This window comes from Lissotriton vulgaris, chromosome 10 (genome assembly GCF_964263255.1).
Source record: "Lissotriton vulgaris chromosome 10, aLisVul1.2, whole genome shotgun sequence".
Lineage (NCBI taxonomy): Eukaryota > Metazoa > Chordata > Amphibia > Caudata > Salamandridae > Lissotriton > Lissotriton vulgaris.
In genome coordinates, this window is record NC_141698.1 from 20560634 (window position 1) to 20581714 (window position 21081).

The 21081-nt window shown below is 42.6% G+C and overlaps 1 protein-coding gene across 4 annotated transcripts in view; it reads left to right on the forward strand.

The window, feature by feature from the left end:
• LOC147684358 (uncharacterized) overlaps nucleotides 1–21081 on the forward strand; it is a 715098-nt gene that overhangs the window by 558889 nt on the left and 135128 nt on the right. For all 4 annotated transcript variants that reach the window (XM_086940263.1, XM_086940262.1, XM_086940260.1 and 1 more), the window contains exon 6: nucleotides 7591–7713. In XM_086940263.1, coding sequence (XP_086796389.1) covers nucleotides 7591–7713 — 123 coding nt within the window. The remainder of the gene's footprint in view (nucleotides 1–7590; nucleotides 7714–21081) is intronic.

Here is a 21081-nt window from a genome sequence, read left to right on the forward strand (position 1 = left end):
CAGTGATTGTACATCTAGAGTCATGAATAAGTAGTTTTCTTTCCATTCCACATCAAAGATTTTAGCTAGGAAGTCCCCAGTGTCCTTGATGTATGCAGGTAATTCCCTCACTTCTGGCTGTAGGAAGTGGTCTATAAATACACTCGTTCTTTCGAAAAGACTCCCTATTGCAGATATGATCGGTCTGCCTGGGGGGACACTGTCGTTTTTGTGAATTTTAGGGATTAGGTACAGTTGAGGAGTTACTGGATAGTCATTCTTTAGGAACTCAAACTCCTGTTTGCTCAACAAACCCATCCCTTTCCACCTGTATAGCTCGTTGTGGTATTTCTCTTGTATACCAATGATGTGTGTTGGACTTATTCTCATGTAGCATTCACGATCTTGAAGCTGAGTGAGTGCTTCCTGGTTATACATCTCAAGTGGCCACAAGACTATGTTGCCCCCCTTGTCTGACCATCTCACCACAATGTCAGATCTTGCTTTGATTTTTTCCATTAGGTTGTTGTATTTTCTCATTAGGTCATTGTTATTTGCAGAACCCTCTTTTGTACTTTTGATGGATAGTTCCTTCAGGTCTTTTATTACACACTCCGAAAAAATATCCAGTCCATCTTTAGGCATTATTGGCATAAAAACTGATTTTGGTTTCAAACCAGTTTTGACTGTTTGGTAGATGTCTATCTCTGAGTTTGCCGCCACTCCACTGGGGGTAATTAGAACAGTTTCATTCTCTTGTTCCAGATCTATTAAATCCTGCAGTGCCTCCATATTTGCCACACTCAGGATTTGTTCTTGTTCATACAGTGTTGGTGTTTCTCTTGCATGTTGGTTTTAAAGAAATATTTTTGTAGTTTTAGTTTTCGGACAGACATGAATAGGTCTATGCGGGTTTGGGCGTAGTCAAAGTTTGTGTTGCTACAATACGTGAGGCCCAAAGATAAAATGTCAAGTTCTTGTTGTGAGAGCTCGAGGTTCGTTAGATTGATTACTGTGTTGTCTCCCTTCATTATCGTCGTTTGTTGCGTCTGTATGGCTGTTTTGTTTGTTTTCGTGTTTGTTTTTCCCCAGCGTCTGTTTTTTCTCTGCCTGCTTTTTGTTGTTTCTTTTGATTCGATTGGCCCCCTCCTTCCTCTTGCCTCGACTGGAGTCGCGGTCGTAGCGGTACCGGTGTGGGTGCGGGACCAGTGGCTCCTGCGCTGTGATTGCTTTCTGCATCGGTGTCGTACTCTGAGCTTATTTCATTTTCGCTCTGTTCTGCTCCAGCCATCTGGTTGCCAGTTGCTGTTGCTGGTATTTGGAGTCTTATTTGGTCATACTTCCTAGCAAACGTGTATATTCTTCCATTCATGTAATCGTTAAGATCCCTCTGAAAGTTTATGGCTTTTCTTTCATGTCATTTTCATGTTTTATGATTCTCGTTTTTATTTCTTTCAATCCGTTTGCGATATCATCTTTATTCTCTTTTGTGTCCAATTCTTTTAATATTTCTTCAATTCGTGTTATCATTTTGACTCTTGTCACTTGCCGCAAATTTTACCAAGATTTTCAGCATGTTATTGGATGATTGCACACTGTTATCCGCCCACATCTGGGGCATTTCAGGGTCGGGGCCTTCGTATGTCAGGGCCACCAGAATTCTAAGTCCCCTGGGTACTCGTCCAACATCGAGATATCTGGTGAGCGATTTTACTTCCCACCATTTTGCTACCTCCTTCTTTCGGAGTTTTTCCAGTTCTGCAAGTAATTTCTTAGTGTCATCTTTCTCAGTTAGTTGTGGTTGGGCTGTTGCTCTGTTGCTGTCGCCTTTGCCTGTATCCGTGTCCGTGAACACGTTCAGTGCTGCCTCTTCTCTTTCCCTTTCCCATTCTGAAGCCATGTCGAGCCTTTCTGATTAATAATTATTTGCAAAGATTCACTGGCCGTGTGACTTTCACTTCTCACTGTCGGGCTACCTCTCCCATGAATCAACTTAACTAGCCCGCTCCCTGTTACTCCCAGTACACGCCTTCTTACCTGACAGTCTCCGATTACTCCCCAGCGATCGTAAACCCTCAGACAGTCAGTCCAGTGCTGGTTTCACAGGTTACTCGGGTCCTTTTTGTGACGATTCCGGGGGGCGCTGCTTGTCTTTTTTCAAAAGTTAAACCACTCGATTGTCCTTGTAAACACAGCGCATCCAGATCGAGGAGGGTCAGCGTAGGGTTTCCAGGACAATAAACCCTTCGTATTATCACCAAACCAAACTTCCCATCAAAATAAGGCGCTGACTCCGTGAATCATAATCCAAACGATATTTAATGGCTCATTTGCTGCTTAGACGCGTTTCGGCGGCTTGCTCCCGCCTTGTTCACTACATCTGCATGGTCATTTTGTTACACTATATATACATATATGTTACATGGTCTCATAGGTGTTTCATGTGTTACACAAGTTTCAATTGGTTGGGGGTTGTTATGGTTACAGGTTTGGCCCTCATGTGTGGACATAGAAGAGTTCATGACTTGCACATTATTTCATCATGTCGGTCTTTCACCTATGTTCATGAGACTATGTAAAGCACATTGGAACCTCAGTTCTTAAGACGTCTCAAATATACATTCTTCCGTGTGTTTAAATCACACCCGTACATTTATGCAATGAGAACACTCTAAATTAAATTAAAAATAAAATTAAAAACGTGCACCAACACTATTTACAAGTTTAACTTAACGTGTGTCATTCTACCATTGGCTTGCTCCATCGCGCCTAATGCAGTTGTGGTAAACAATGGTATCGCGGTTCCACATCCTGTTAAATGCCTGTTGGATTGTCGCGCATGTAACTAACGTCGGTTGTATGCGGAGTTGAGAGTTGAGCATTGGTAGGTGTTCGCCTACTTGATACATAACACAGACTAATGACTAACCGTTTATTCAATTATGTTGTAAGCACTAAATAGCATTGTTATATGATCACACTATGTTAAAACCTTTCTTGCGATAAGCACAGGGTGAGTGACGCTTATACCTAATAGTCATATATCCTTTGTTGCCTATTATTTCACAATATGATTCATATGCATGCTTATATGGTCACATCCTTATTGCAGTCTTAGCATTAGAAGCTTAGCACAATGGATATATATATATATATATATATATATATATATATATATATATATATATATATATATATATATATATATATATATATATATATATATACACACACACGCAGAGATGGCGTGCTCAAGCCACTTGGACGGCGGGCTCACGACGGGGTTCGCCAGCCCCTTAAATTCCACACACTCCAGGTTCGAGTTCCTTAGTAGAAAAACCAGAGTCGGAGCCCAAGTATAGAACGGTGTTGTCAGTGTTTAATTGACAGAAGGAAACACCCTACGCGTTTCGAGATCACCGATCTCTTGCTCACATTGCTGCTTCCTGCTGCCAGTGATCAAGGGCTGAGTATGCCCGAAACGCGTATGGCTGATACTATTTGTGTGGGGGGCAAGAGGCTGTATGTCACCCATTCTGCAAATATAAGGACTAAGCTTGTTTGCGTGTGACTTCTTCATTGGGGGCAACTCTTCGTTTTTCATATATATATATATATATATATATATATATATATATATAATATTGTGTATGTATGTATGTATATGTGTGTGTGTGTATATATGTATTTGTATGTCTATATATATATATATATGTGTGTATATATATATTTATATATATATTCACAGATTCCTCCTCACTTGCACGAAAGGACGACAAGCCACACCAGCCAGGTACGTGTAGATATTTTATTCGGGCACAAACAGACGCGTTTCGAGCTCACGGGCTCTTGGTCACGTGACCACCACTTTAGTTAGTCCGTTGTTATAGCAAAATAAATAATAAAAAAGGAAGAAAGACTGTTTCACTTTCACATAGAGGTCTTAACAGTGCAGTTAATGAATTATAACATAAATTAAATAACTGGTGCACGTCTTCCAAGTGTTTGGAGTAAAACATTATTTGGTATCATAATAACACAACATTTAAAGGGATAACTCGCATAATGGTATAGTACCCATTTTAACAAGGTAGAGGAAAGGTATTAAGAGGAAAGATAAAAGTAAGAATCAGGGCAGAAAAAAATATATATGAGAGAAATATGGGAGGGGAGCGCGAGAGTGAAAGAAGAGAGAGGAGAGGAAGATAACAGGGTGATTTGGGTATAGTACCCCAAAATGTATAGGTTCAATACACCTATGTGTCCATATTCTTCCCAGTCTATTCACATTCTGAATTCACTTCCCACACCCATATATCCATTCCCACTATTGTAAAAGAAATCATAAGCTCTAGCTTATCTGAGAGATATCTTTCAAGAATAATCAAAAGAATTCATGTAAGTTGATCCTCTAATCCCATCCCTGATTTTGTCAAAATGCTATCCCGTGCTCTTAGTCATAATTTGTAAATTTTCGTGGAATAGTAGTGCTCGTAACATTATTCTCTATCTGTGGTTTGTTTTATTCCTTCCGCGACAGCACGGTTTCTAGCGAGATGAAAAGGAAAGAGTTGCGATTAGATTCATAGATATAAACAAATAACTTTAATAACCAATATAGGCATTCCCTATTCTATGTTAACATTATTATTTGATATGGTTTCCTCATTAAACTTGGTTAACCAAACTTAGTATTACATCAACAAAACACCAAAAATTCGGCATCAATAATTATAAACAGTTTAACATCAGATTTGTCATGGAATCTAAGTATCAAGAAGGGGATTTAGAAGGTCTTGTTCAGATAATTCATAAGTGTACGTACATCTCCTCATCAATGTTCATCCCAAAAGGTACGATACAGCCTGCCTGTAGAATGAACCTGGATTCTGCCCTGCGTAGTGCTGTTAAGTGGTCTCTTCCCCTCACGTGTTTTGGAATTGAGTCCAGGGCGAAAAACTTCGCATTAGTCCAATCCCCATCATGGTATTGGGGAAATGTTTACCCGTGCTATAGGCAAAGTCCTTGTTCGTGATTGCACGCCAGTGCTCGAGGATTAGCTTTTTGACGGGGAAGGTGGTTGAACCAATGTACCATTTGCCGCTAGGGCATGTCACTACATAAATTACGTGGTCTGTGGTACATTGGATGTTCTTATTAATTTTCCACCTTTTCCTAACTCTGTTGAGTTCTCCCTCCCTCACATTAGAACCGTGGCTACAGGCCTTGCATTTTCCACACTTGAAAAATCCTCCCTTTGCAGCAAGCCATGTTTTCTTCTTTTCTAAATGACTGTGCACTATCAGGTCTTTGATGGATCTACCTTTTCTGTAAGTTATTGACAGGTGTGGATTCAATCGATCCTTTCGAGCTTTATCCTGTAAGAGGCTGTCCCATCTCTTTCTTACTATCTGGCAACTACTGGAGTGGAGTACAGAATTTCCGGCTGTTTCTTTCTGGAAAATTTCTGTCTCGATCTTATTCTCAACAATTTTTCAGTTTTATGTCAAGGAAATTAATGGTCTTCTGATTGTGTTGCATAGTGAATCTCAGGTTTAGACAGTTCAAATTAAGTGCATCCACAAACTTGAGTAGTTTGTGTTCTCTCCCCTCCCATACAAAAAAAACCGTCATCAATATAGCGGAGCCAAACATTCACGCAGGTGGTCCAGTGTTCCAGGTCATCACTCCTGAGCACCTGCTCCTCCCACCAGCCTACCAATAAATTGGCGTCGCTGGGGGCAAAGCAGGTGCCGATCGAAGTGCCCTGGATTTGCTTATATAATGACCCATTAAACAAAAAAACATTTTCCTCCAAACACAGTTCTATCATTTGGAGTAACACTTTTTGAGTGTGCTTCCAGATGTCTACTCCTTGTTCTTAGAAAGTACTCGCATGCCCTCAAACCATCCCTGTGTCGAATGGATGTGTATAAGCTCTCCACATCTAAACACACTAACCAAAAATGAGACTCCCAGTTAATATTCTCTACTTTTTGTAGGAAGTCTTTGGTGTCTTCTAAGTGTGATGTGAGATCTTTTACATAGTTTTTGAGGAAATAGTCCACGTAATGCGAAACATTTTCTAATAGGCTGTTGATAGAGGACACTATGGGTCTCCCCGGTGGTTGTGTCTGGTTCTTATGTACCTTTGGTAAAAGGTAAAATGTGGGAGTAGTAGGATTTTCATTGATAAGAAATTTAGTTTCATCCCAACTCAGCAACTTCTAACTAGCCCACCCTCGGATGTTCTGGTGTACTCTACTCTGTAGTTTAGTCAAATAAGTATGGTCCACTCTAGTGTAGCATTTGGTGTCGGATAGCTGCTGCATTGCTTCATTGATATACATTTTCTTATCCGACAAAACTACGTTTCCTCCCTTATCAGAGGGCTCCATGACGATCGAGTCGTCATTCTTTAATTCCGTTAGTGCCGCCCTCCTCTCAGGTGTGATGTTTTGTTTACCTAAGGGCCTGTTAAGAAGTTTAAGCATGTCATTATTAACCAGGTCATGGAACAGATCTATGTTGTCCCGTGGTAACTGTGGTCTGTATCTAGATTTAGGTCTGAAGGGTGTGGTCACTGTGGTAGCACTGGTTACAGGAGTTGCAGATATCAAGTTATCAGGTGTAGACACAAGTTCAGTATTATCTTGGGTGGCGGGAGTCTGTGGTTGTGTCAGTTCTACCCCACCTTCCTCATGGAGAGTATCTAAGACATTTTGCAATTCAATATCCTGATTCAATGTAATGCTAGTTCTGTTAGACAATTGTTGGTCATATATATATATATGTGTGTGTGTATGCAGCCAATAGTAAGGGCTATAAATGCCCAATTTACATTGAGTTTTCATTTAATAAACTTCTCACCAGTCCCTGGACCACTGAGCGCTGCTATTGTTGGGCTTTTTGTCAAAAACAAATTTTCTTCACTTCACGGTTTTCCTTACTTAAAGTGAAGAGCACCATTTTTCTGACAGAAAATTATATTTAGCATTCAAGTTCCCGCAAGGGAGAGGGAAAGGTTATTGTTCATCAGACATTGTTCTGTAGCTGAGATGCTATGTTGTTGAAGAGCTGTACTGTGTATTGTAGCTTGCCACTTTTGAGTAGCTTTAGTCCGCCTGTGGTCAGGGTGAAATTATCTTAAACCACACAACAGAGGGAGGTATTAGGATTTTTGTAATAGCTTTATTATGAGCTGAAGGCTTTACTAGATTGACCTGTGGAATAGCCAAAGAACTTTGACTGACCCACTACATTTTATTTGAATGCTTTAGTTATATTTTGAGCATGATGTAATCCTTGCATCGAGACCTTGCTTCTATGGATTCAAAAGCTACTCCGTCTTGAATGAGGTGTGTCTTTTTGTCTCTGAGACTGTATAGAAAGCATTTCCCTGCTACCCATTTATATATGTACATTCCATTAAAAAATGTGATCTAACTGAGGTGTAAGATTCTCCATCAATGTTAACAATCATAACAACTAGAAAAAATGGTGAACTGTTGTTGCATATAAGTAGAGTATTATTCTACCTGAACAGTAAAGCATACCGTCCTTATCATTTTGTGTCCTCACATTTCCTCTCTGTTTCTACCCACACTGTAGCAAACCTACCGGCAGACCATTGTGCAGACAGAGTTTGACCTTCTCCGTCAGGAAAGCAGGGCTATGGTAGAGCAATTGAACTCACTGCAAGAAGAGCTGCGAGCCCAGCACCATCCAAGAAAGGTAGGAGCAAGGCTGTGCTGGCAATTTGACATCTGGTACCTTCTCCTAACTGTCCCCTCTGTTAGAAGATCTCACTGTTTTCTCAGTGTTGTTTAGCATTTCTTGGCATGGCCTGTATAGCTTCCTTTCCATCTTAGGCTGTGCGCAGTCCCGATGGACTTTTTTCTTCCTCACAAAACAAGCCACTGAATCTCAGTATGGAGTGCTTCTGAAGCTCAGTTCCTGTTGTAAGGGGACCCCCCTCGATAACAACTTACAGTATTTACAAATAATTATTTGTGCCAAAGGAAATAATTAAAAAACACGCTCTTTAAACCGTGCACCCTGTGTAGGAAACCATATGTTTTCACCCTTTTCCCATTGGAACAAGTATTTAAATTCAAGTTGCCATTCACAATGCATCCTTCAAAAATTGGCAGATTCCATGTCCGCCAAACTTTTGCATTCCTACCTCATTTCGAGGTCGATGATGTCAGTTTTCCTGACAGCAGAACCCTGACAGCTTTCCTAGTAGCAAAATCTTCCCCACTTGAGATCCACCACTAGACATGGTGTTAGAAGGCTTGCCCCGTCTAGCCCTACCATTTTTCCTTTCAAAATTACCATTCATAACATGGCGTCCCTTGAAAGGAAAAAAAAGTACAAAAATCCTTCATACATGAGAAGATAAATCTCATTGGTTCATGGTTCAGAGAAAATACTTTTCTTTTTTACTATCTTTTATTGTTTTTTTGTCTAAGTAAATCCCGCCATCTTAGTGGGAGTAGTTTTATTGAAAAAACTTTGACGACAAGGGTTCTGAAAATACAGCCGGAGGGCTGTGGCTGGGTTAACAGATGGACTGCTTCCAATGGTACAGTTGTATGTTCGCTCCTCTGCCAATCTAAAAATGAGCTTTGAGGTATCTAAAACTGCATACTTTCCTTGTCAAGCCCACTAGTTCGGATGCCAGTGAGCGAGCAGCTTGCACAAAGACATTGCTTTTGTAGGAGCAGATCATAGCACAAATCTTACCAAGAGGTCTCCTGATCACTGATTGATCAGTGATAACAGTGTGATCTGGACAAGAATGCTATGGCCAAGAAGTGTAAAAGATTAGGGGACTAAGATAAAGTTGTGTGGTGTGAAGTGAAAATCTGAGGACTAGAGACTAGAACATGGCAGTTGAGGGTTTCAAAGCACTGGGATTGCTGTAGGTCGAGTTGGTATGAGGCGTTAGCGGACACACTGGAGAAGCAGCAGGTCAGGATCACAAGAGCGACAAAGTGCTGTTCTCTTCCAAGGGATCCTCATCAGTAGTCATAAGCACTTGAATATTCCCGCCCATGCGCGGTGACCCCAGAAAATGTATCAAAATTATATATGAAAACATATATATACAGCTCTCTCTCTCTCTCTCTCTCTCTCTCTCTGTATATATATATATATATATATATATATATATATATCGAAACTCTTCGTCCGACGCCCACACGTCTACAATCCCTCTGCTCAGACTGTTTTCAAAGACGAACACGCCAAACCCGATTCTAGTGCAAAAATTCAGTGCTTTATTCCATGTAGAAAATCAACACCCAGCAAGCCCGCATGACGCGTTTCACCTCTAGCCAGAGGCTTGATCACATGATGTGCTACTGAAACTGTTGAGGGTACTTATAGAGCATGTAACAAGAGGTGGAGTTTAATCGTAACATCCTACCTATTTAATCCTTTAAGAAACTGTAAACTGCTTCATTCATTTAGTTCTGTAACCAACATAATTGAAGACATAGTGTCTAATTTTGGTTACAGAATAACAAATTTATAAAATGCAACCTGAACTGTGCAAATTGCCCAATATGAAATGTAAACATACTACATGAACCAAACACAATTGATCCTATTATAAAAGTTAAAAAATACAATAAAAGACATAGGGGAACATTAGGATGCCACCCTAGCAGAACTCGGGACCGCCCGCCTAAAGGGCGGGGGTCCCGACATTGCCATTAGGATGCGCCCGCCACAGTGGCGGGCGCATTCTTCAATTTAACATTGTGGCGGGCGGTGCTCACTGCGCCGCCAGCCACAATGTTAAAAACAAAAGCACGCCTTTGCACAATCGAAGCGGCAGGCACCGTGTGGTGCCTGCCTCTTGGATTATGCAAAGCCAGGGGGGTACCACAGGTACCTCCCGTGTGCCACCCCCCTTTGGCCTTCACTCTGGGGGCCCACAGGGGGCCCCCAGAGTGAACACCGCATGCCTTTGCCGCCACGGAAAGGCATTGAAAAATGCCCATTGTAATATTGCGGGCGGTGTCTGACAGACACCGCCTGCATGTTACTCGTTTTCTGCCCCGGCCGCAAGGCGACCGGGGCGGAAAAGTGGCGGGCGGTGTTTGCCTCCGCTGCGGTCACCCCCCCCCCCCCCCCCCCCACCATTGTAATGTGGCGAGGGGGAAAAGGGTGGCGGGCGGGCATTTCTGTCGGGCGGATCGCCACCGCCACCATGGCGGAGGCGATCCGCCCGACATCATAATGGAGCCCTTAGTGTCTAAAAATATTTAAACCTCATTAAGTAAATAAATCATTAAAATATTAAACAGTTTACATGTTAAAAAGATTTCATATAGGGTATCACAATAACACCATTTCGGTTCATCTTACAGAATGCATGCTCATTTTTAAAAAGTCCCTGTCAGTAAACCCAAACCCCAAAGTGCAAATAATGTGCAAAATATCACTGTGTAGTTCCTCTATTAAAAATCATGGGGAAACAGGGAGGAGGAGGTCATTATTTCATCGTTTCATTTTCAAACTACCGTTATCATATCCAACTAAAACAATAACAGAGATCAATGTTCAGTATGCTGCTATGTTAGAAACATCTACTTGAGAAGTAACATATAGGGCCAGATGTAGGTTATCTCGATTTACCTACTCTTAAATACCGAATCATACCGATTCGGTATTTAAGAGTAGGTAACTGGGATGTAGGTAATTTCACTTTTGAAATTACCGAATCGGAATGATTCGGTAATGACCGAATCGGTATTCACAGATTCGGTAATTGCCATTGATTCCTATGGGCCTTGAGGCCCATAGGAATTAATGCCGATTACCGAATCGGTAAATACCGATTCGGTAAAATTACCGAATTTGCAAGGGGGACAGGGTGTCGCTTTGACACCCTGTTGCACCCCTCAATTGTGCATAGGTGCACATGTTGCTGACATACATGCCCTTAGGGCATGTATGTCGGCAACATGGCACGTTTTTTAAAGCAAAAAAAATGCTTTTTGAAGGGTTTTCATTATTTACCACCAACTTCTAGTTGGTGGTAAATAACGAATTCTTAAACCCTTGTAGCACTGATTACAGTGCTACCTACATGTTGAATTACAGAATCGGTAATTTTACCAATTCGGTATTTTACCGAATTGGAAAAATTACAAATAAGGTAAAATTACCGATTCTGTAATTTAACATGCCCCTACATCTCAATATCCAAATACCGGTCGGAAACGGCCGAAAATCTGTATTTTCGGCCGTTTCCGACCGGTATTTGGATACCTAAATCTGGCCCATAGGGAGCCAACAGATGTTTTGGGAAGCCTAGATACATAACTATAAACAGGTGTATAGGTCTTCACTCGCGTTAAGACCTCCTGGGGTCTTACTGTCTAATTCTATTATGTATCTGGTTTCCAAAAGGCGAAGCATCCCTTCTCTATTGCCTCCTCTCTTTAAAGGCATGATGCAATCTATAACATAGTACTGTAAATGCATAGGGTCACTGTTGTGAACACTTTCAAAATGACGGGCCACCGGATAAGTTGGATCCTTTCCCACGATGGCCCTTAAGTGTTGCAAAATCTGCTTGTGTGCTGGTAGTCGAGTACTACCAACATATCATAACCCACAAGGGCATTGCAACACATAGACTGCATACTCAGTCCTGCAGGTCAAACGTTTCTTAATTGGAACTGCTGACTCTTTAAACGGTACTGTATAGTGAGCTTTATTGCACCCATGCTTGCAGGCTTTGCAAACCATGCACTTTTTAAAACCACCACTAAGAGCCATCCAAGTATTAGATACAGGTTTCTCAAGATTGTTGCTTACTAATCTGTCAGCCATAGATGTTGATTTTCTAAAGGTGATATCTGATATTTTTTGTTATATATCTACCTATGACAGGATCCCCTGTCGCCAAGTTCCAATTTTTATAGAAAATCTTCCTAATTTCCTCATGTTGCTGATTGAAGGTAGTGATAACTCTAGGGGAAAACTTGGGATTGCTTTCTGTCACCGTGATGGGATTCATTTTGACAGTTAAGGCTTCATCCCTAGTTATTGCTATCGATCGGTTAATTGCCCTCTGGACTATGTTTTCAGAATATCCACGAGACAAAAAAACGTATCTTACTTTCCTCCTGGGCCTTGTGACACCCTTGGTCTGTACTGCTAATCCTTCTAATCCGTAGCATTTCCCTGAAAGGAATGCTACTTTTTAGATGGTGAGGATGTTGGCTGGACGCATGTAAAACTGTATTTCCAGCGGTTGCCTTTCTATGTAGCCTAGTAGCAAGACCAGTGTTGGCTACAAATACCTCCGTATCTAAAAACACCACTGCTTTTTCATCTATTGTTGATGTGAATTCTAAGTTCAGATTATTGCTATTCAATTCTTTCACCAATTCTCGGGCCTCTTCTATTGATCCTCGCCATATCAAAAACAAGTCATCTATATATCTTAGATAAATTGGTACATGTTCCTGCATGGTGGTTAGAAGGTGTCCCCGGAGGGCCTGGTCCTACCAAAGTCCCATGTGCAAACATGCTAGACTTGGAGAAAAGCAAGCCCCCATCGCGACCCCCCTAATTTGCTGGTATATCTGATTATTGAACAAAAAATTATTTTGTTCCAGGCAGATTTGGATCATCGACAGTAGCATCTTGTTGTGTGATGAAAAATTCATCACTCTTTTATTTAGATAATACTGTACTGCTTTGGTCCCATCACTTTGTTTGATAGACGTATACAAAGAGGATACGTCTAACGTCATAAGTAAACAATCTGAACTCCAAACAACATTATTCAGCTTCCGGATAAAATCCGAGGTGTCCTGTACATATGACCACAAGCTCTTAACCCAGTCCTGAAGATAAAAGTCTATATATTTTGAAATGTTCTCTGTGGAGCTGTTAATGGCCGATATAATCGGACGTCCAGGTGGGTTGTTCAGGTTTGTATGTATTTTTGGTATCAGGTAAAAAGTCGGTATGAGAGGGTGGTCATTTTTTAGGAAGCCGTATTCTTCATTTGATATTAATTTAGCACTCCTCTATGCCATTAGTCTTGAATGTTGCTCCTGCCAGGCTGTTTTAATGGCAGACAAATTACTTTTCCTATAGCAAAGAGGGTCCATCAATTGACTCTCAGCTTCTGCCACGTACATTTCACAAGGCCACAACACTATGTTACCGCCTTTATCGGCTTGTCTAACAATTGTGTTCTTATCTGATTCTAATTTCTTAATCAGACTGTGGTAACATTGATTTCTTTTGTTTATGGCACTGTGTTTTTTATTTGTGAACGTGTAGAGTGGTTTCAAGTCCTTTGTGACTAATTCCTGATACACATCAAGATTATCGTGAGTTAAAATTGGTTGAAATGTGGATTTGGGCTTAAATGGTGTCCTACAGAATGCTTGATCTTCCCTTGATGTCTCTAACGGTGTATCAGTAACTCCTTCCATTTCGTTCTGTAAATCCCAAATTTCATCAAACATGGTTCGATCCCCAGCCTCCAACAGGGGAGGACTATTTGGTACCTCCCCTTGTTTTTTCCTATTTGGCTGAAGAAGAAAGAACTTGTTTAATTTTAACTTTCTAACAAATCGGTACGTGTCCATTCTTGTGTCTGCGTAATTAAAATTTGATGTCAGACAGTAGGACAGTCCTAGGCCTAGGATTGTCTCATCCATAGCTGATAATTTGACATTCGTGAGGTTAATTATTGAGTTGGTGTTTGAGCTGGTGCTGGTTTGCGGTTTTGTTTGTTCCAGCGCCCCTTCGGTGGCTTTTTCTCACTGCTCTGCTTTAAACTTGCTGCATTTCCGCCTTGCGCTGCGTTTTTTATTTGCCCGGTGCTGCCTGCTTGCGCCCCCACCCGGGATTCTTGGTCTTAGTGTGTCGCTGCGATCCTGGCACAGACAGCTCACCTCCTGCGCCAGTGAGAATTTTGTAAACCCCACCTTAGAGGGTCCTGCTACTTCATTTTCCACCTCGCTTTCCGCTGCCGAGCTGACGTCTGTAGATGATACCGAGATAGCCTTACCCCGTGTGTTCTCTTGGCGTGTTTTTCTGGCTCGGGCTTTCACATTGTCATACCTGTTTGCAAATGTAAATATTTTACCATTGAAATAATCCATGCGGTTGCGCTCAAATTTGTAGGTCTTACGTTTTTTAATTATGTCCTCATCTTTCTTAATTCTTGTCATCATTTCAGCTCTCATTTTGTCCGCCTGATCACTTGTGCCCATTCCGGTTATTTCTATTTCCAATTGCTCTATCTCAGCCTGTATTTTTACGTGGTCACTTTCCGCATACCTCACCAGGATCTCCATCAGCTTACCAGGACTCTAAATTTGTTTCTCCCCACTCTGTAAGCATTGCTGGATCTGGGGTCTCGTAGCTAGGAGCAAGTGTAATGCGCAGACCTCTCGGTACACAACCGACCTGTAAATAACGGGAAAGGGATTTATTCTCCTACCACTTGGATTGTTCTTTTTTTCATTAATTTCTCCAATTTTTTTAACATGTCCCTTAATGTGGGATTAGTGATTGTAGTTGGGTGCCTTTGCATGTGCGGTTCCGCAGCCGGAGATTCCACAAACACCGTTTCTGCCGCCTCCTCCCTGTCGCGCAACACATCTGCGGACATGGTTTGCTTTAAATTCGTTACGGGTGAAATGCGTCAAACAAAGCACTGAGTCAATATTAAGCGTCTCTTTTCTTGGAGCCCAAAGCTAACTCGTGCTTAATAAGTTGCACTACTCCCCACTGGAACTTCCGAGTTGGTCCTACCTTTGTCGGGCTACCTTGCTACCGTCAGATTTTTGCACTCCTGACGGTGTCGATTCCCGCTACAAGGCAGACGCGTCCTCCGGTTTCCAGTGGTTCTCCGCGGTGTGCTTCTCGCCGAAGCCACGTAATAGTATTGTTCTGGGTTAGGGAACCAGTTGCTTCCTTCCTCCGAGCCCAAGCCAAGCGGGAGGGGTTCAGCTTACACCGTTGAAGCTTTCACGGTGTTTCCAAATCGAAACTCTTCGTCCGACGCCCACACGTCTACAATCCCTCTGCTCGGACTGTTTTCAAAGACGAACTCGCCAAACACGATTCTGGTGCAAAAATTCAGTGCTTTATTCCATGTAGAAAATCAACACCCAGCAAGCCCGCATGACGCGTTTCACCTCTAGCCAGAGGCTTGATCACATGATGTGCTGCTGAAACTGTTGAGGGTACTCATAGAGCATGTAACAAGAGGTGGAGTTTAATCGTAACATCCTACCTATTTAACCCTTTAAAAAATTGTAAACTGCTTCATTCATTTAGTTCTGTAACCAACATAATTGAAGACATAGTGTCTAATTTTGGTTACAGAATAACAAATTTATAAAATGCAACCTGAACTGTGCAAATTGCCCAATATGAAATGTAAACATACTACATGAACCAAACACAATTGATCCTTGTAAGGTGACCACCCCCCAATAACAACTTACAGCATTTACAAATAATTATTTGTGCCAAAGGAAATCATTAAAAAAAACGCTCTTTAAACCGTGCACCCTCTGTAGGAAACCATATGTTTTCACCCTTTTCCCATTGGAACAAGTATTTAAATTCAAGTTGCCATTCACAAGGCATCCTTCAAAAATTGGCAGATTCCATGTCCGCCAAACTTTTGCATTCCTACCTCATTTCGAGGTCGATGATGTCAGTTTTCCTGACAGCAGAACCCTGACAGCTTTCCTAGTAGCAAAATCTTCCCCAGTTGAGATCCACCACTAGACATGGTTTTAGAAGGCTTGCCCCGTCTAGCCCTACCATTTTTCCTTTCAAAATTACCATTCATAACATGGCGTCCCTTGAAAGGAAAAAAAAGTACAAATATCCTTCATACATGAGATAAGTCTCATTGGTTCATGGTTCAGAGAAAATAAGTTTTCTTTTTTACTATCTTTTATTGTTTTTTGTCCAAGTAAATCCCGCCATCTTAGTGGGAGTAGTTTTATTGAAAAAACTTTGACGACAAGACAGGGTTCTGAAAATACAGCCGGAGGGCTGTGGCTGGGTTAACAGATGGACTGCTTCCAATGGTACAGTTGTATGTTCACTCTTCTGCCAATCTAAAAATGAGCTTTGAGGTATCTAAAACTGCATACTTTCCTTGTCAAGCCCACTAGTTCGGATGCCAGTGAGCGAGCAGCTTGCACAAAGACATTGCTTTTGTAGGAGCAGATCATAGTACAAATCTTACCAAGAGGTCTCCTGATCGCTGGTTGATCAGTGATAACAGTGTGATCTGGACAAGAATGCTCTGGCCAAGAAGTGTAAAATATTAGGGTACTAAGATAAAGTTGTGTGGTGTGAAGTGAAAATCTGAGGACTAGAGACTAGAACATGGTAGTTGAGGGTTTCAAAGCACTGGTATTGCTGTAGGTCGAGTTGGTATGAGGTGTTAGCGGACACACTGGAGAAGCAGCAGGTCAGGATCACAAGAGCGACAAAGTGCTGTTCTCTTCCAAGGGATCCTCATCAGTAGTCATAAGCACTTGAATATTCCCGCCCAGGCGCGGGGACCCCAGAAAATATACCAAAAAAATATATCTATGAAAACAAATATATATATATATATATATTCACGTGATCTTCGAACCTCCACACACAGGCGGCGAAAGAAGAGGCAGACCCCACGTTATCCGGGCAAGTTGTTATTTATTTAAATGCCTTTCAAAAATGTAACGTTTCGAGTACTAGCGTACTCTTGTTCACATATATATCACACGAATCTTCACCAACTCCGACCTTCGGCGAAATGAAGGCACGGACCCCAGGCTGTCGGTAAGGTAGATTTTATTTACCTCTCAGGCGACGCGTTTTGAGTAACTAGTGCTCTTGATCACATATATATATATATATATATATATATAAATATAAATTCAACAACGATTTCCCTGTAAACAGCTATTACAGCCTGCGAGGAATGAGGTCGTCTTAGGTGAATGGGGCTTTAATTGAAGGGATTGGACTGCAAATAAGTAAGATGCTTTTACGAGACCACTGTAATAGCTGTTTACAGGGGAATCGTTGTTGAATTTGGATGCGGATATATGTAAGATCTGCTGATTGGGAATTTAGTAGGCACGGATGACCTTATGAAATACGGTGCTCATGACATTTTGGAAACCATTATTTTGGAATAAAAATCTGAACCTTTTGCGTGATAGGTAGGAGTTACGCAGAAAGAACACTGAACTATAGATCTGATGACGTCCTACGTTGGACGCAAACGCGTTGGCTGAATTTATTAGGAACTTCTGTTGATGAACTGCTACAAGCTTGTCAATCAATATTGATTAACTGTCATAATCGTTGTGGAAACATTATCCTAAAGTGAAGTGCAATAAATTGTGGATCTGTGGATTCAAGGAAATCTGTCTTTTTAATTGAATCAGTTGGGAACAAATTTGTATTTGCAAATACTGATTACAGAATACGGCGCTCCCTTCATTGTTGTATTTTTCATTGGAGGTGGTCCTGCAGCGGTGGGCTATAGAAGGTTGAGAGTGATTGATTGGATTAATAACATTGAATTGATATAGCAATAATCCTGTCCTGTGCAAACCAGTTGGAAGCCCTCACCGCTAGGGATTATTATTGAAAGCAAATGTAGAAACTAAAAAAAAGGCACTGTGCCTTAAAGGCAGCCATGAGCCGTAGCTTCCCATCATGCCTCAGGGGGTCAGTTGTTCTTTCTGGCTCCTTAAGTCAGGACCCTGGTTAATCAGCTCCACAGATTTTTGAATTTCTGTCCCAAATTATATTCCTTTTCACTTTAAACCCTTTTACTTCGACATTTTACACCTGTTGGAGTATTCCTTTACCATTTTTCAGGAGTTTGGCATTTTTTTACCTCTCAGTAATAGCTCCTCTTTTTGATCCTTGCCCTTTCCGTGGCAAAAAGAAGGCCAAAACAGATTCCCACTCTGTCTGTATTCTTTGCCTTACGGATTCTCATGTTCCTGAGACTTGTCAACACTGCCATTCTCTATCAAGACGGACTCTCAAGGACAGAGAGAGGATTCGCCTTTAAGGCCTCTCTTAAAAAGGTAAAGCTTTCCCTCTAGGGCAGGTCTCCTGTGAGACAGAGGAAGAAGAGACCCAGATCATCTTCTAGAAGCAAGATTCTGGTTTGTTCTTAATCGACGTCTGGCTCGGCGTCGAGAATGCCTCCACGAACGAAGAAAATGTTGACAACAATCCCATTGACGGTGGGCTCGCTATCGAGAAAAGATCTGTCGTCGTCGAAGACTTCCAACCATAGAGGTACGTCATCAGTGACGAATCCTCCGCCACCATCAACCGGGCGACGGTTGGCGTCGAGGAGTCACTCTCTGTTGGTGTGGGATTGTCCCATGTCAAAACACCGCTCTCCGTCGTCGCCGTCGGGACGGCATTAGAAGTCGAGGTGCAGCCCTCCGTTGCCGTCAACCAGGCCTAGATCATCAACAAAGTCAAAAAAGGATTCAACATCGAAGCAGATCCCTCCGGCGCAGCCATCAAGACGCTCGACGTCGAGGCCAAGATCATTTGAGACGTTGTGAAGTAATGCGACCTTGAGGCGGACGCCTCCATTGCAGCCCATGACATGGCACTCAACGACGAGGCCTAGATCTATGACGTTGAGAGGTTCGACGTCGAGAAGGATTTCACCATCACCTTCCCCACGTACGGCGTCGAGACTTGGTACTCCGTTGGGTACTCCTCTTCCAACGTCGAAGCACAAGTCTCTGTCGACGGGACATCGGTTTGACGTCTTAAAGAAATATAGACCAGCAGAACAAGATCCTCTGTTCTCCAGTATTAGGGGTGTCTTTCATAGATTCACATGTTTGAATATTCCCCATCGTCGAAGTGGGAGTCCCACGGTAAATAAAATAGCAATAATGCTAAATATATATATAATATACATGTACATATAAAACATGATAAAGAAAGGAAACATAATAGAAACCTCAAAAAACTATTCCTACATAGGAAAGCATGGTAAAGAGAAAAAAGTACTTGTAACACATTAGTGTCATTATATTAGTCCAAATTACAGCCAATCAGGCGTCCGCACCCTCTAGAACCTTCTCCTCAGAAGCTCAAGCCCTCAGATTTTCTACCGCACATCGTGTGAAGGGACTCTCCCTGAGCTCTGCTCAGTTTTTACCTCTACTCATCTAGTTCCAGTGTTTTTTCACAACATGTCAAGTAAGAAGTCTTTATTTAGACCTTGCTCTTCTTGTGGGAAGATGCGCCTTTTTGAAAAAGACCCCCACCAGAAGTGTATATACTGTTCATACCCTGATCATGAGGCTAGCAGCTGCAAGTTCTGTAGAACTTTTTCTACAAAGACTCTGAAGGACAGAGAAGGCCGCCTTCTCCTTTGGCTTCAACGTCTAAAAGACAAGGATTCAGCCCTGTCAGACGCAGAAAGTTTTCATTCAGGACTTTCTTCAGCAGCATCAAAGCATGGTAGTTAACAGGATGTTCCATCTCCTTTCCTCAAGAAGATGAAGTTGGCCTTGCCTCTAGCTTCTGTGGTGTCTTCAGCAACCCCTACCACCTTTACGCCCACGAGACCTGGCTCTCAGGCGTCTTCTGCTGCCTCTCGAGGTGTTTCCACGCCTCTCAAAGTTTCGCCATCGACGGGAGCGTCGACGAACGCTCCGACGACGAGAAGGGCATTTGCTACATCCTCGACGACGACGCGGACTACTACCTCAGCTTTTTCTTCGTCGACGACGGTATCGTCGACAGCATCCACGTCGACGAGGGTTGCCTTGCCTTCCAAGCCAGTTCCGTCGACGATTCTAATTTCCTCGTTGACGAAGAAGAAAGAATCCTCGTCGACGAAAGCCTCCAAAAAGTCCTCGTCGGCGTCGACGGCGACTCCGTCGGCCAAGATCTCGTCGACGAAGGTACCGTCGACCAAGGACTCGTCGACGAAGACATCGTCGACCAAAGCCTCGTCCACGAAGACTCAGTCTACGGAGGCTACACTGGCGTCGACGACCGTTCCGTCGACGATTGCTTTGTCGATGGCCTCGTCTACAGCTAATCGACCGTCAACAGTGGCCCCGACGACGATTCCGTCGACGGCCGTACCGTCGACGATGATTTCTCCAAAACTATCTTCGTCGACGAGCAAGCCAGTATCGTCGACGTTATCGACGACGACACCGTCGACGGCGGCACCACTTTACTTTGCTTCTTTGCCGTTAGTGCCTTTGAAGACATCAGAATCTTCTCATCGTCGTGACAAGGTTCTGTGTCACCAGCTCTCTGAACCAGAGCTGCAACCACCTTCTCCAATGTTTGCCACTACATCTGAGCCTGACACTGACTCAGAACAAGAAGGGGATACCTTTGGTGCGGCACAGAGTCCATCTGAATTAATAATTAAGTGTCAGGACTCGGATTCTGACAAAGGTGACGGTTATCAACAGTTTCAATCTGAGGAACAGCTAGTCCAAGTCCCTATGGCTACCATTCCTTTAACTTTGATCTCAAATCTCCAACATGTGCTGGATGATTACAACCGCCGTTTCCCAGTACACCAGCACCATCTCCGACTACCGCGGCACTGCCTCCACCTTCTCGGCCGCCTGTGTTACCACCTACAACTTCGTCTCCGGTTCAGACGTCTATGAGGATCCATACCACAGTTTATCCACAGGATGCGGATGATGAGGCGATCCCGGAGCGTGAGGACGGAGAAGTCCCAGACAATTCGGATGAAGCAGGCGAACCGGATATGGCGAACTGGGATGATTATCGGGCTCAGACGCCCTCACCACAGCCAGGGAACTCTGGAGATTCACCTCCTGTGGATATCGCCAGTTTCCATATTTTAATGGATAAAGCAGCTCTGCGCTTTAAATTACCAACATCACAACGTGAGGAGGACTGTTTCCTTTATGATTTTAAAGACAAACCTTATAAACAAACCCACACGATTGCTATCATCGAATTAGTTTGGAAGTGAGGAATTAAGCTCATGACTGCTCCAAACTCCTTACCTGCATAGATACTGCGCCTTGAGAAAAAGTA